Raw genomic sequence first — 13,941 nt, forward strand, 5'->3', positions numbered from 1 at the left:
AACTATGAATTATCGGAAAGAGATGAGAGGAGTTGAAAAGGAAGAAAACACAAGCCAACAAGAAAGTAGTGTAATGAATTTTATAATTGTATGTCGATCCATGGATTTTTTAAAGTGAAAGAAAACCGTTTACACAAAGTTCTACTATGTTACTTGAAGCGAACATGGAAGAGATATAGACAAAGATAAAGAAAGAAAATATATGGTTTCGAAGAAAACAGAATGGGAAAGCAACACTACAATTATTCACAATTTGTGAATAATTCTAGTTTTTTCGGCTTCAACACCCCACCTTCACATGCCATAAATGTTCCTTTATACATTTACTCTTCTCCCGCATTCACACACTCCCACTAAACACCCATCTATCTCATCGTTAATTGGCTCTCCCCTCTCTATATATTCTCCCCTAAATTCTCAATCTCTTATTCCCTTTCTCTCTTCTCTTGCAAATCTCAATCTTCTCTCTCTCTCTCTCACGAACCATGGCCTCAAGAGGAGCCACTGTTTTCATATTGGCAATGATGGCATTGGTTCAGATGCGAATATGCACGTCGGAGATAAACCGTCAAAACTTCCCCAACGGCTTCGTTTTCGGAACTGCTTCTTCGGCTTTTCAGGTTCGTTTTCGGAACTCCTCGTTTCTACTTCCTCCAAACCATTTTTTTTTCAATTATTTTTTCTGTGTTTTTTTTCTCTCTTTGATAGAAAAGGCAAAATCCTTGTCTTGTCATGACTTTACTCTTCTCCTTCGTTTCTGAGCTTTGCACTTTAGATTCTCTTCTTCCGGCTTCGTGATGTGTATATGCTAACTAACTTTGTCTTTCGACCATGAAGATGCTCGTATATATATCAAAGTGATACCACATATTCACATTAGAAAAAAAAAAAGTGTGATGTTATAAAAAGTATATCATATTCATATTTTGAGATTTTTTTTTCATCGCTTACAACAATATATGAATTTTTTTTTTCTAGACGAATCAGTGTAAATAAGAGATGTCAACAAAATATAAGATGAGTTTTATGTAAGCTTCCTTGAAGAAGACTGTAAGATAAATCCCAACAAAAGAACAATGAAAGCGAATGTTATATTTTCTCCATAATTACGTCGTTTAAAGTGATTCTACTTTTGTATGTTTTTTCAATTTTTTATCTGATTTAATTAAGTTTTAATTTCGTTGTAAATTTATTACTTTTAATTAAATTTTTATTAAAAAATTGTTCTATTTAATGTTTAAACACACTTTTATATTTTTTTTATTGGGTATGCAGATTAATTAGTAACTTATAAACGTTTCTCTTATCTTACATGTAAGGATGTGATATTTATGGTTAATATAAAATAAAATTAGTATAAAATGATAATTTATTTGTATTGCTATTATATAAAATGTTAGATTTAGATAAAGATGTTAAACCCTTGTTCTTTAAGACATTTTCTATTAAAAAAAATAGTACGAATTTATATTAGTAGTAATAAAATTTCGTAACACCAAAAACTATAAATAAAATGATAAAGTAAGAAAAAGACACATAATCATAAAAATTTAAATAACAAATACTTATTTAAAAAAATCTTATAAAAGTTTTAATTGACAATAATTAAATTTAGGATCAATTTAGAATTTAATTAAATCAAACATTCTTATATTATTGATTAAATAATATTTTTCTCCTTTTATATTTGTTTAAATATTGTAAAAGAAAATGTTGTTAATTATTGTAGGAGTATAATTTTGCAATGATTTATTACATACGCCATATTTTGTCCGTAGAGTAGAAGTGTATAGTTCTTTTATGCAGTAAAACTGTTAATTTTATGCAACTCAGTGAAACTCATAACTTTTTTAATCCTAACTTCATAAAGGTTTAACATTATGATCCGATAACTAATTCTTGAATTATTATGGTAATCATAATTCATAAATCTGGAAAACAAAGTCAATACCAAGTCTACTCGTTGACATTTTGAATTTGCATTTAATTCCAAATTATTTTTGGGTTCGTTTTATTTTTGTTCCTCTACTTAATTATAGTTAGTTGGACTTTTTTTGTTTGCGGAAAACGATGTTTAGTTCCAAAAAGTCGTAACAATGTGGAAAATGAATCAAGTTTAAATAAAAAGACGATAAATATACGGTGTGAAGTTATTAATTTTATTATTCAAAAGGAATATTTTTCTTTCACGTATTAAAATTATCAAATACTTTTTTATTAAAATTTAATTAAAATGGTTTGCAAATATATTTAGGTGATGATGTTGTTTTGTTGTATTGGATGTAGTATGAAGGAGCAGTGAAAGAAGATGGGAGGGGACCATCAGTGTGGGATACATTTTCACATACTTTTGGTAAGATTCTTATATCAAACTATATTTATATGCATTGCTCTAATTGTTCACTTTCATAAATTACGTAACATGGTTTATTTAACGTGTTCACGCAAGAGTAATCATCAAATTTAGTTTTTCATCAATAATTGAATCTTTTTCCCATAAACTAACAACTTTCATGCAAAATCATTAAGTAGATAAGGACGCCGCAAACTGAAATTGAACGTAACTACTTCTCTTTTAATTTTACGCTTTAATTATTAATTTGAACTAAAAATATATTATTGATGTGACAGTAACTTAAATGAGTAGATGTTAGTGTTAGTTCAAATTAAAAATAAAATGAAAACCATTTCTAATTTACAGTTAAATTAAAAACATATTATAAGAAAGTTTATAATATGTCTCATAGGAAAAGTAAACACTGAATTCATCAAATTCCTGAAAACTTAATTTAGACATACGGAAATTTTAAATTTGGCACACTTTCATGCAATAAAGTTGATTTATTTAGATTTAAACATTTTATTGCAGGTAAGATACTTGATTTCAGCAATGCTGATGTTGCTGTTGATCAGTACCACCGATACGAAGTAAGTAAATAATAATGGGTACAGTTAATAATTTTGGTTTTGGAACTTTTTTTCTTCACAAACTTATTTTCAGTTTCTACCGCCACAGTTATGATATTATTTAATTATTATAGTAATCTAATGAATACTTGTTCGGTGGAATCATTGAATGTTGAAAAAGAGTCTTGACTAATAAGTCTGTTTTAGAAAAAATTGACCGCAATTGTCACCACCTATATCTTCAAGCACATGTGAAATATCCTTTCTTTAGAAGGTCTCTATGTTTATGTTTATGTGTTTGAAGTGGTATAATTCACCTAGTCTTTTCTGTAATGAGTTTTATTTTTAGCTTTTTTTTTTCTTTTATCGCCAATTATTAGTATTTTGGTAATGGAAAGTGGAGCCACACCTTTTTTTTTCAACCTCCTCTCTAACTTTATCACTAAATCTCTTCATAATTTGATTTTTAACTTTTGTATTCGTCGTGCCATTGGGAAATTTGCTACATTGGTGGTATATTTTGGAGTTAAGTATTTTGAAGCATTCGCAGAACGTGGTATCCTCTTTATTAATAGTTTTTTTTCGGCTGAAATTTGGTTGGCTTCACATATATCGTGGAGTGCTTTACATAACAATTTGATTCAAAATATAATATATTTCTTAATTCGATTTTTGAATTTAAATATAATATCAGAGTCATTTAGAGTCTTGATCAAGATTTAGTTGAATATGAAACGAAAAACCTTCTTTTATTGAGTTGGCTGAACTAGACTTAAAACTTAGAATTTAATTAAACTTAAAATTCATAATCATAATAGTCATAAAAAATTATGGAATGGTATTTTAGTATGAAAAATTATTTTTTGTAAAGAAGTCCTACTAATTAGTATTTCTTTCAAGAATGAGGCAGCAAAAATTAAGATGCAAAGTTATTGGTGGTAGACTAATGTCAGTATTGATAGAGTGAAAAGCATTATAGATGTCAGAACTTAATAAGGTAAAATTGTGCCCTATAAAAATAACATTTCAAATTAATGATACAGTTCAACAATTGCCCTAAGTCTTGGTCAACGGTAGTGCTTTTTTTTTAGAATTGCATATTGTTTTTGCCTGTAGGAAGATGTACAACTGATGAAGGACATGGGGATGGATGCCTATCGATTTTCCATTTCTTGGTCTCGGATATTTCCCAGTAAGCGTTTTCATACTTTTTATTCAAATAGGCAATTTGATTTAATACCATTTACAACCATTATTTCATGCGATTTATCTTATGACACAATTTTGTAGTAAATGGCTATACAGTGCTACAGATTTTTTAAGTAAAATTTTAGGAGCATACTATGTTATAGCCCTTCTTTCTGGATAACAGAGAAAAGGATTGACGCTCACCAAGTTCCAAAAGAACTTTAACCCTTTTCTTGAGTCTAACTGTTGGATAATTTTAACACTAATGCCTTTCTTTAGTCTGGAATATTAGTAATTAATTTGAAATTTTCTCTTTAAGTATGCGTAATCTTAAGAAACTGATATTAATCACTAACATTTCATGTGTTAGATGGATCTGGCCAAATCAATCAAGCAGGGGTTGATCATTATAATAAACTCATAAACGCTTTACTAGCCAAAGGTAACTTTCTATCCCTGTGTAACTGTTACATTTATATTTAAGTAGTGAACATAAAATGCGATTTCCATCTAGAATGTTGTCTGCATCTTCAAAGTTGTTAATCATTAGTAAGTATTATCAAGTCACGATTTATTTGGATGTAGATGTCTTCAATGCTTATCATTGCTCTATGCATTACATTTGCAGGAATTGAACCATATGTGACCCTCTATCACTGGGACCTACCTCAAGCATTGGAAGACAAGTATAATGGATGGCTAAACACTTCAATCATGTACAAAATATAATACAACACTTTCAATACTTTTAAAATTATGTTAATTAATGAGAAAATATGCTTATAATTATTTTGTTTTTGTGTGCTACAGAAAGGACTTTTCAACTTATGCTGAGACATGCTTTCAGAAATTTGGGGACAGGGTTAAGCATTGGATCACATTCAATGAGCCACATACATTTGCCACACAAGGGTATGATGTTGGTCTACAAGCGCCTGGACGATGCTCTATTCTCCTTCACCTGTTTTGTAGGGCAGGGAACTCTGCTACTGAACCTTACATTGTTGCCCACAATGTTCTACTTTCTCATGCGGCAGTAGCAGATATTTATAGAAAAAAATATAAGGTAAAAGTTGTGAAAATTATAGTAAAGGCATAAGTTCAAGGAGAAACGAATTCTATTCTAGTTGTAGCAATCTTGTTAAGAAAGCAATAGGACGAATCAAATGCTGAATATTATTCCGTGTGTCATTGGCATTAGAGATGTTAATGGTTCATTATTCTTTTAAAAGCCTATGCACGTGTGGATATGCTCCTTCTGCAATTATTTACACTATTAGAAAGCCTAAACATTAATAAGTTTGGTTACTGCAGAGTGCACAGAAAGGATCGCTAGGGATAGCTTTTGATGTCATTTGGTATGAGCCAGCGACAAATACTCAAGAAGACATTGATGCAGCTCAGAGAGCTCAAGAATTTCAACTAGGATGGTAAGTCGTTCACATAGTACCTCATTGAACTTTTAATAGTTTCTGTTCAAATGCATCAATGAAATGACTGAATAAGAAGAAGAAAGGGAAAATTATTTTCACCGCAAAGTTCTATGGAGAAGTTGTAAAAAAAACTCATTTGTTCTTACATTTGAAAGTAAAGCTCATGATATGCTTCCACCATTAAAATGAATACAAGGGCATGATGTCATAATTGCAGGTTTCTTGACCCTTTAATGTTTGGGGATTATCCAAGCTCCATGAGGAGTAGAGTAGGAAATAGGCTTCCAAAGTTTTCACAAGTCGAGGCTGCTCTTGTTAAGGGTTCATTAGATTTTGTGGGAATCAACCATTACACCACATTTTATGCAAGAAACAATTCTACTAATCTAATTGGAGCTCTGCTCCATGATTCCATTGCAGACTCTGGCACCATTACCCTCCGTAAGTTTCACAGCAGACATTACAAAATTATCATTTCTTCATCAAAGTTATTTATAATTTTGTTGTTTTGTTCTGACACTAAGTTATTGTTTTCTGTCTCTTTGCTTTCAGCATTCAATGGTACTAAAGCTATTTCAGATAGGGTAAGTCATAAACGACTGATTGTATTTTATTTTTTTCTCATTCAGATATTGTATTGACAATTGTCTGAGAAGGAAACATAATCAGATTAAATTTTGGTACTGGAAACTACTAAGCTAGAGCATACAAAAGTCTTCATCGTTATAATTCGATGTTTGCCAGCAAAACTTGTGACAAAAGAATAAGAGAGTCTTGTGCTGGGTTTTCTCTCCTTGTCCTTCTTATACTTAATTTGCATGTTCTATTATAAACAACACTCGTTTTATCTATAATGACGAGAGTTACTTAGTGAATAAATGCCATTTTTTTGTTGATCATGTAAATTTCGTCTTGCAGGCAAATTCTATATGGTTGTATATTGTGCCACAAAGCATGAGAAGCTTAATGATCTACATTAAACAAAAGTACGGAAACCCTCCTGTCTTTATCACGGAAAATGGTAAGTTTGACTCCTCTATAATCACTAAGCTTGTTTGTGTTTATATAATAGAACAAGTAGATTTATAGTTTTTTAATAAGCTTGTCTAGTTTTTTACTTATTTTAAAGGTTAAACAATCTGACATTTACATATTAAAATCCACTTAATTACTTTTGTAGTCTAACTATTGAGACTTTGTTTTTCTTTAAAGTGAATAACTTCTCAAAGGAGTCAAATCCATAAATTTCTTAGTTGATACTTGCTGTTTGATAAAACAAGTAGAATAAAATGGTAGCAAAGGGTGAATACTGTAAGCTAAATATTTTTTCTCATGACTTTGACAGGGATGGATGATCCAAATAGTCCATTTATCTCCATTAAGGATGCTCTAAAGGACGAAAAACGGATTAGATACCACAGTGGCTATTTATCTTACTTGTTGGCTTCTATCAAGTATGTAATAATGGTTGTTATTACTTGTATCAGAGTTTTGGGAAAATTGCACGAACAATTTCATAGTTCAGTAAACTAATGAAGTATTGACTTGGGTTCTTGCAGAGATGGGTGCAATGTGAAAGGCTATTTTGTATGGTCACTACTGGATAATTGGGAGTGGTCAGCCGGATACAGTTCTAGGTTTGGACTGTATTTTGTCGATTACAAAGACAAGCAGAAAAGATACCCCAAACAATCAGTCCAATGGTTCAAGAGCTTCTTGAATCCTACAAAATAAATGTGAAAATATGTGCAACTGATATAAAACAAAGTTGTATTTTATTAGATTTGAATTGATAAGATTTTGAAATTTGTTTTATGGTTGAAACTTATTATAATAAAATTTAGATTTAAGAATGATTTGTGAATCCTATGTCCAATCCTATGTTATGATTGAGTTAGTGGATTAAAATAGTATTAAAATAATAATATAAATTTTCTATATAATGATAGAAGGAGAAGTGAAAAAGGTAAGTTTTGATATAATTAATTTTCTTTCTTATTCTCTCCATTTCCATTTGTTTTGTCATTTAAAAAATAAAAAGAAGAATATCTATTTAGTAAGATGTTAAAGTAGTTTGGAGAAATTATCCAATCAATCAAGAAGTATAATTTTAGCTCAAGAAGATATTTTAAAGTAAGGAAATTTAGACATTTATCATTTTTTTTATATTTCTTTCAATTTATTTATCTTAATTATGTGTCCTTTTATTATTTTATTTATGTTTATTATTTTATTTATTTAATTTTTTTACTGAGGTGTTCATAACTTTATTTTTTTATTTATTATTTTGATTTATTTAATTTATTTAGTGAAGTGTTTATAAAGCCATTTTTATTTTTATTTATTATTTTTTTACATAATTTATTCGGTAAGTATTCATAACCTCATTTTTTATATTTATTCGGTAGGTATTCTTTAATTTATTCGGTAAGTATTCATTTTTATTTGGTTTTTAATACTCTCTTTTGTCTTAATGAATTGATAATCTGGCAGCGGTTAGTGGTAACATGTCATAACTTAGTTGTGTGCGTGGTGTTATTTAATTACAGAATCTAGGATTTTTTTTAAAGATAGGATTTTTTTAATTGGGGAAAAATGGGGAACTGCCACATGACAGCCCCTTTCCCCCACCAAAAAATTAGGGTTCTACAGATTGCAATTCCCCTGGATTGCTCCTGCCTGCACCGTCATGAGGCGAGAGGGGTTTCACTCTCTGATGGAGGTGCGAAGATTGCTCTGCTGGTAGCTTGGGTGATTTCGCGATTTGGGGTTGAAGATGAAGACTGATGCGATTTCGTGCTAGGGTTCATCGCGATTGGGTTCTCCCTCCTAGCTGCTGATTTCGCGAAGAAGGAAGATGCGATTTAGGGTTCCTAACGGTGCAAGGCTCGTACATCTGGTTCGCAAGAGTTTGCAAATCTGCGTTTTTGGGTTTTCTATTGTCATTGGTGTTTCCTTTGTAGGTTGATGGTTGCAGGCAATGATGATGAAGATGAATGGGTGGTGGCGCGTTGCACTGTGCGGCAGTGGCGGCGCGGTGATGATGGTAGCGGCGCGAAGTGTGTGTCATGGAGATTGAAGGCTTCACGGCGGCTTGTACTTCTTGGTTAAGAGACTCATTTCAAACACTTTTAAAATGAGGGATTGAATTGACATTATGCAACAAAATTGGGGACAAAAGAGGCTATTAAACCTTTTTATTTATATTTACTATTTTGGTTACTTAATTTGAGATCTTCATAATCTCAATTCATTTATTTATTTTATTTATTGAGATATTTATAACCTTATTTATTTTGTCTTATTTATTTAATTTATTTAGTGAAATGTTCATTATTTCACTTTTATTTATATTTATTATTCTGTTTATTTAATTTATTTAGTAAAGTGTTCATAATATATTTTTTTATTTATATTTATTATTTTATTTATTTAATTTGTTTATTAAGATATTTATAATCTCATTTTTATTTATATTTATTATTTTATTTATTTTTATTTAGTGAGATTTTCATAATATTAAGTTTATTTATATTTATTATTCTTTTCATTTAATTTATTCAGTGAGGTGTTCGGTACCTCATTTTTATTTACTATTTTAATTTAATGAGGTGACCCTGACCTCATATTTTTTATATCTTCAACTATACGACGATTTTAGTTATTTATTTATATTGTTTGGATTTAATATTTAGTAATGGTAGTAATATATATATATATATATATATATATATATATATATGATGATAAATAAATATTTGATTTATGATAGTTGGAGGTATAACTTTGGAAGTTTAAATGAGTATATATTAGCTCATTTATCTGGACTAGTCATTATTAAGTAATGGGTGTTGCTCCTTCTACCACCACACCTTTCTTTCTCCACCTCCCCTTTACTATTTTGTCCCTCAGTAAAATTTTATTTTTAGGGTTATTATTTTTTAATTTTATCTATTCACAACTTATTTCACTAATAACCTATTCTAGTCCCATACATGAGTAAAATATTTTTCTTTCATTTTAACATTATATTTTTTCTTCTCTTTCTTTCGTCGTTGTAAGATACTACAAGTTGCAAAGATTGGTGGTGGTGAACAGAATTATCAAGCAGTCTCCCTCTCGTGGTGTAGTGTCGCTCTCGTGGTGCAGTGCATGGAGTGGTGCAGTGCGTGTCGTGCTTCCTCGTATTCGAATAAACCTTGAAATAAAACCCTAAAATAAAAAACGTAACCTTTAAACGGAAGTGACATCCTTCAACGGATGTCAACATCCTTCAACGGATGTCAACATCTGTTTAAGGAAAAACGGATGTCAACATCCGTTTAAGGAAAAACGGATGTCAACATCCGTTTAAGGAAAAACGGATGTCAACATTCGTTTAAGGAAAAACGGATGTCGACATCCGTTTTACTTTAAACGGATGTTAACATCCGTTGAAGATGTCACCTCCGTTCAAAGGTTATGTTTTTTTATTTTAGAGTTTGTTTTATTAGGGGACATCCGTTGATGTATACTTCCTCACGCTGGTTGATGCTCTAGACGCTCCTCGATGTTCTCCACACCACGGCGGCGACACTCCTTCACACCATGGCGGCAATGGAAGCTTTCAAACCAAAAAAAAAACTGGGAAGAAAAAGGAATGGAAGTGCGGGAGGTGGGGAAGTGAAACGAAAATGGGAAAAGGGGAAGAGAGTTCCGTGGGTGGGTGCTGGGAAAGTAAAATTAAGGTTTCAAATTATTTAAAATAGGGTAAAAGTAAAAATCTTTTTAACTTAAAGGATATAATTGTATTTAAAATAATGTGGAGAGGTGGAGGAAGTATAGGGTGGTGGTGGAGGGAGCAACACCCTTAAGTAATTTAACTTATAATAGTTGAAGGTGTAATCTTGGGGTTTAAATAGAATTAACTCATTTATCCTAACCAGTCATTACGAGAGAAAATTTATTTGAATTTTTATAAAGATATTATAAAGTGAAATCAATGAATTTGTTCAGAATTTTTGATATATTGTTTGGATATTATATGAATTTGTTTAAATTAAATTGATGATAATAAATTTACATGTATTATGATTCAATGTAAATTGTTTATCCTTATATTTTGTAGTTGTGGTTTCCACTTGCGATGATCGTATATGTATGTATATACATACGGGAGTAGATATTTCACAGGTAGTGGTGAGGATCGACAATAAGTTTGTGATGTTGTAAATAGGAATGAAAGCATGTATGTGTTAAGACAAGATCGTCTAACATCCTCAAATGATTTGAAGTTTAACAAACAACAATAAATGAAATGAGGATATGACAAAGTATTATCTTTGAAAAAATAATATAGTTGAAAGATACACGTTTGTGAAAAAGATATCATTGAAAGAAAATGACTCTTATGAAAAAAGGCATTAAGAAAAATGAAATGTTTTCAAAAAAGTCTTAGTAAACGCACTAATGTTTTAATAAACGCACTAATATCTTAGTGGACTAACGATTTCCTCACAAAATGCATCAATGTGTTATACGAAAAGTCTTATTAAACGCATTCTTGTTATACTTTGTTAAACAATGCTAGACGAGCTCTCACTATAATGTACAAAATGGTGTTTTTGATAAACATGTAAAAGGATAAAAACATGTGTTGAAAAACATCTTGCTAAACGTACTCTTGAGCCAAACTGAGTATGCTAAACAAAGTGCTAATAGAAAACGCCTTATATAGGCCAAACGATATTGTGTACCAAGCGACATTTTCATCCAACGATGAAACCTTTATAAACTGCTAAGTATCTCTATAAAAATGCGATCAAATCTTGCTTGAGAATATAAAATTTTAAAAACTTATAGTTGTTCTGAACACATATTAAAGAGAATTAAATGCACAACGTTTCAAAACAATAAAAGTGATAAGAAAATTGACATATTTGTCTGCATGCATATCTACTATACTTTTTGCAGTACTTATGTCAAGTATCCACCTACTCTATCATATGCAAGTCAAAAGTGGATGTTAGAGACAAAGAAGACATTCACGGAATGTTTTCTCTATCAAAGTTCGTGCCAAAGAATTCATACAACCTACTTTTGATAAAGTACTGAAAAAGCATGTCTGTTCTCACAAGAGAAAACTATAAAAAGTCTGTTAGATTGAATTGTATTGTAACATCTCTATAAGAGTAATCGTCTATGGACTATTAAGCAATATGTTTAAATGAAAATTCTGAAGTGAATAAAAACACTTAACGGTTTAACTCGTGGAGTTAAACGATAGCTAGACGGGTTTGTCTAGTGGAAACCAGGAGTGGGTGAAACTCAACTAGATAATGTATTAGGAAGATATCGAGATTGTCTAAAGATACTAGAAGTGGTGAAGAATACTGCACAACCAAAAGTGGGTGATACTGAATTCTAGTTAGAGTAACGAGAGTTACTGCGATTGACTAGGTGATACCAAGGGTGGTGCGAATACTTAATTGTAATTTTGTTGAAAATTATAGTGGAACCCTCTAAGAGGTCTTAGAGGAGAACTAGACGTAGCATGGTGGAATGAACTAGTATAAAATAATTGTGTTTATTACTTTAGTCTTGCAAAACGTTTTCCTTATAAACTCTGTAGTTGCTTATTAACTAACCATTTATAAAATCTCTTGTCATCAAACACTATCTTATTAAGAGTTATTTTTCTCAAAACAGTGCAGTAGATTAACTAAACAATTGAAAAACATTTGTTTCTGAATTTGTAGTTTGAACATAACTTTATAACTCAAGTGTTTAACAACTTATATAAACCATTTAATCTTTAACAAGGTTGTTAAACTATATTTTGGCGAAAAGGTTTTCTATAACATTATTCAATCCCTACCTCCTTCCAGTGTTTTCTAGATATTTCAATATTTATTTATGTATTCATTTATGTATTCATGTATTTAACAGTGTCTCATTGTTAATAAGAAATGTTTTTGTTTTAAAAAATATTTAAAATTTTAGAAAACGGTAAATATACAATATATGTTTACACTTCTGGATTAAATATTATTATCTAATAATGATCTGATTTGGATTGTTACAATTTTGATATTATTTTTCATTAATAGAACACCTTGCATTATCAATAGTAGGATGAGAAAAAAACTGTATCCCACTAAATCCGAAACATTTGAACTTATAGTTTGGGTTGGATTGCATAACTTGATAATGTTGGATAAATAAAATTGAATAAAATGATAAATGAAGTTGGATTGAATAACTGGTTGGAGTTTTATAAATACCGATTCAACCCAAATTTATATTTTAATATTTATAAATTCGTAAAAATATTTTAAATTTTAAATTTTATTCTTAATATGATACTATTCTTGCAAAATATAATAGTAAGTTATATAAAATCATAGTCCATTATAATAATTGTTATTAAAATTATACATGTCACTTTTTTTATAGTTAAAAGTTCATTATATTTTGTATCATTTATTCAAAATTAAAATATCTTTTTATTAAAAAATTAATTTAATATAAATTTGTAATTAAAAAAATTCTGACTGAATCAACCCACAACTCAAATAACCTGAAACTGATTAACTTGATAAATTAATTAATCGAATATAAATTTAAAAATATTAAATTTGGATTATACTAAATTTTTCAAATTAAATCCGAATTCGATCTACTCGACTGTCATCCTTAATCAATAGACATTGAATTGAACCTAGTGAGGTTGAACAACTCACTTTGATAGAAATTTTGCATTAAAGGTTCCTCACTTATTTACTCCGTTGAGGCATGATTAAGCCCATCCAATGTAGAATTTTCGTATCAATGGTTCACTTACAAGAGTTTGGTTGAGGGCTATTGTTTCTTGCACTATATCAAAATTTCTCCCTCTCGTTATTATTTCAGATTTCATTTCCCGGAACACGTCAAAACAAATCCGATTTTTATTTTCTTTTGAAGATAATCACCCCACTCCTATTATGGAAATAATTTTTGGGAAGTTTTAATGGGGTTACACACAAAATTTAATAGGGTTGGTTGAGAATATGAAGACTTAGAAAATGGTATTTTGGAATTGTAATGAGTTAAAAATAGCGGCACTCTATTATTTTAAAATTAAAAGGTTTTAATATAAAAGAAATTGTGATAAACGTGTTTTACTATTTTAAAATACACTATCTATTTAGAAACTATTTTTCTAGAGTTTTTTGTCTTCTCTTTAAGGGTTTTTATACCTTATTCATCTGTTTGAAGATCGGAGATCGCCCGTGTAATCCTCGCGATGAGATCTTCAAGTTTATCTGATCAGTTTCTCAAAAAGACTAAGTTAATTTTTTACTCTTTTTTCTAGTTTCACGTACTTCAATGCATGCAGGGTTTTTCTCTGTTGCATGTATGCTCTGAGCTTTCTCTTAGGTTCTCTACTGAT

General features: G+C 30.1%; 1 protein-coding gene across 1 annotated transcript; it reads left to right on the plus strand.

The window, feature by feature from the left end:
• Positions 1-295: 295 nt before the first annotated feature.
• On the plus strand, positions 296-7,392 carry LOC108336233 (beta-glucosidase 40). The gene is made up of 13 exons (XM_017572639.2): positions 296-620; positions 2,287-2,353; positions 2,870-2,928; positions 4,024-4,099; positions 4,466-4,537; positions 4,724-4,811; positions 4,906-5,161; positions 5,410-5,525; positions 5,746-5,969; positions 6,081-6,112; positions 6,447-6,549; positions 6,874-6,982; positions 7,088-7,392. Exons 1-13 carry the CDS (start codon positions 486-488, stop codon positions 7,260-7,262), a joined length of 1,512 nt encoding a protein of 503 aa, XP_017428128.1. The 5' UTR covers positions 296-485; the 3' UTR covers positions 7,263-7,392.
• The last annotated feature ends 6,549 nt before the right edge of the window (positions 7,393-13,941 follow it).

Source organism: Vigna angularis, chromosome 1 (assembly GCF_016808095.1).
Source record: "Vigna angularis cultivar LongXiaoDou No.4 chromosome 1, ASM1680809v1, whole genome shotgun sequence".
NCBI lineage: Eukaryota > Viridiplantae > Streptophyta > Magnoliopsida > Fabales > Fabaceae > Vigna > Vigna angularis.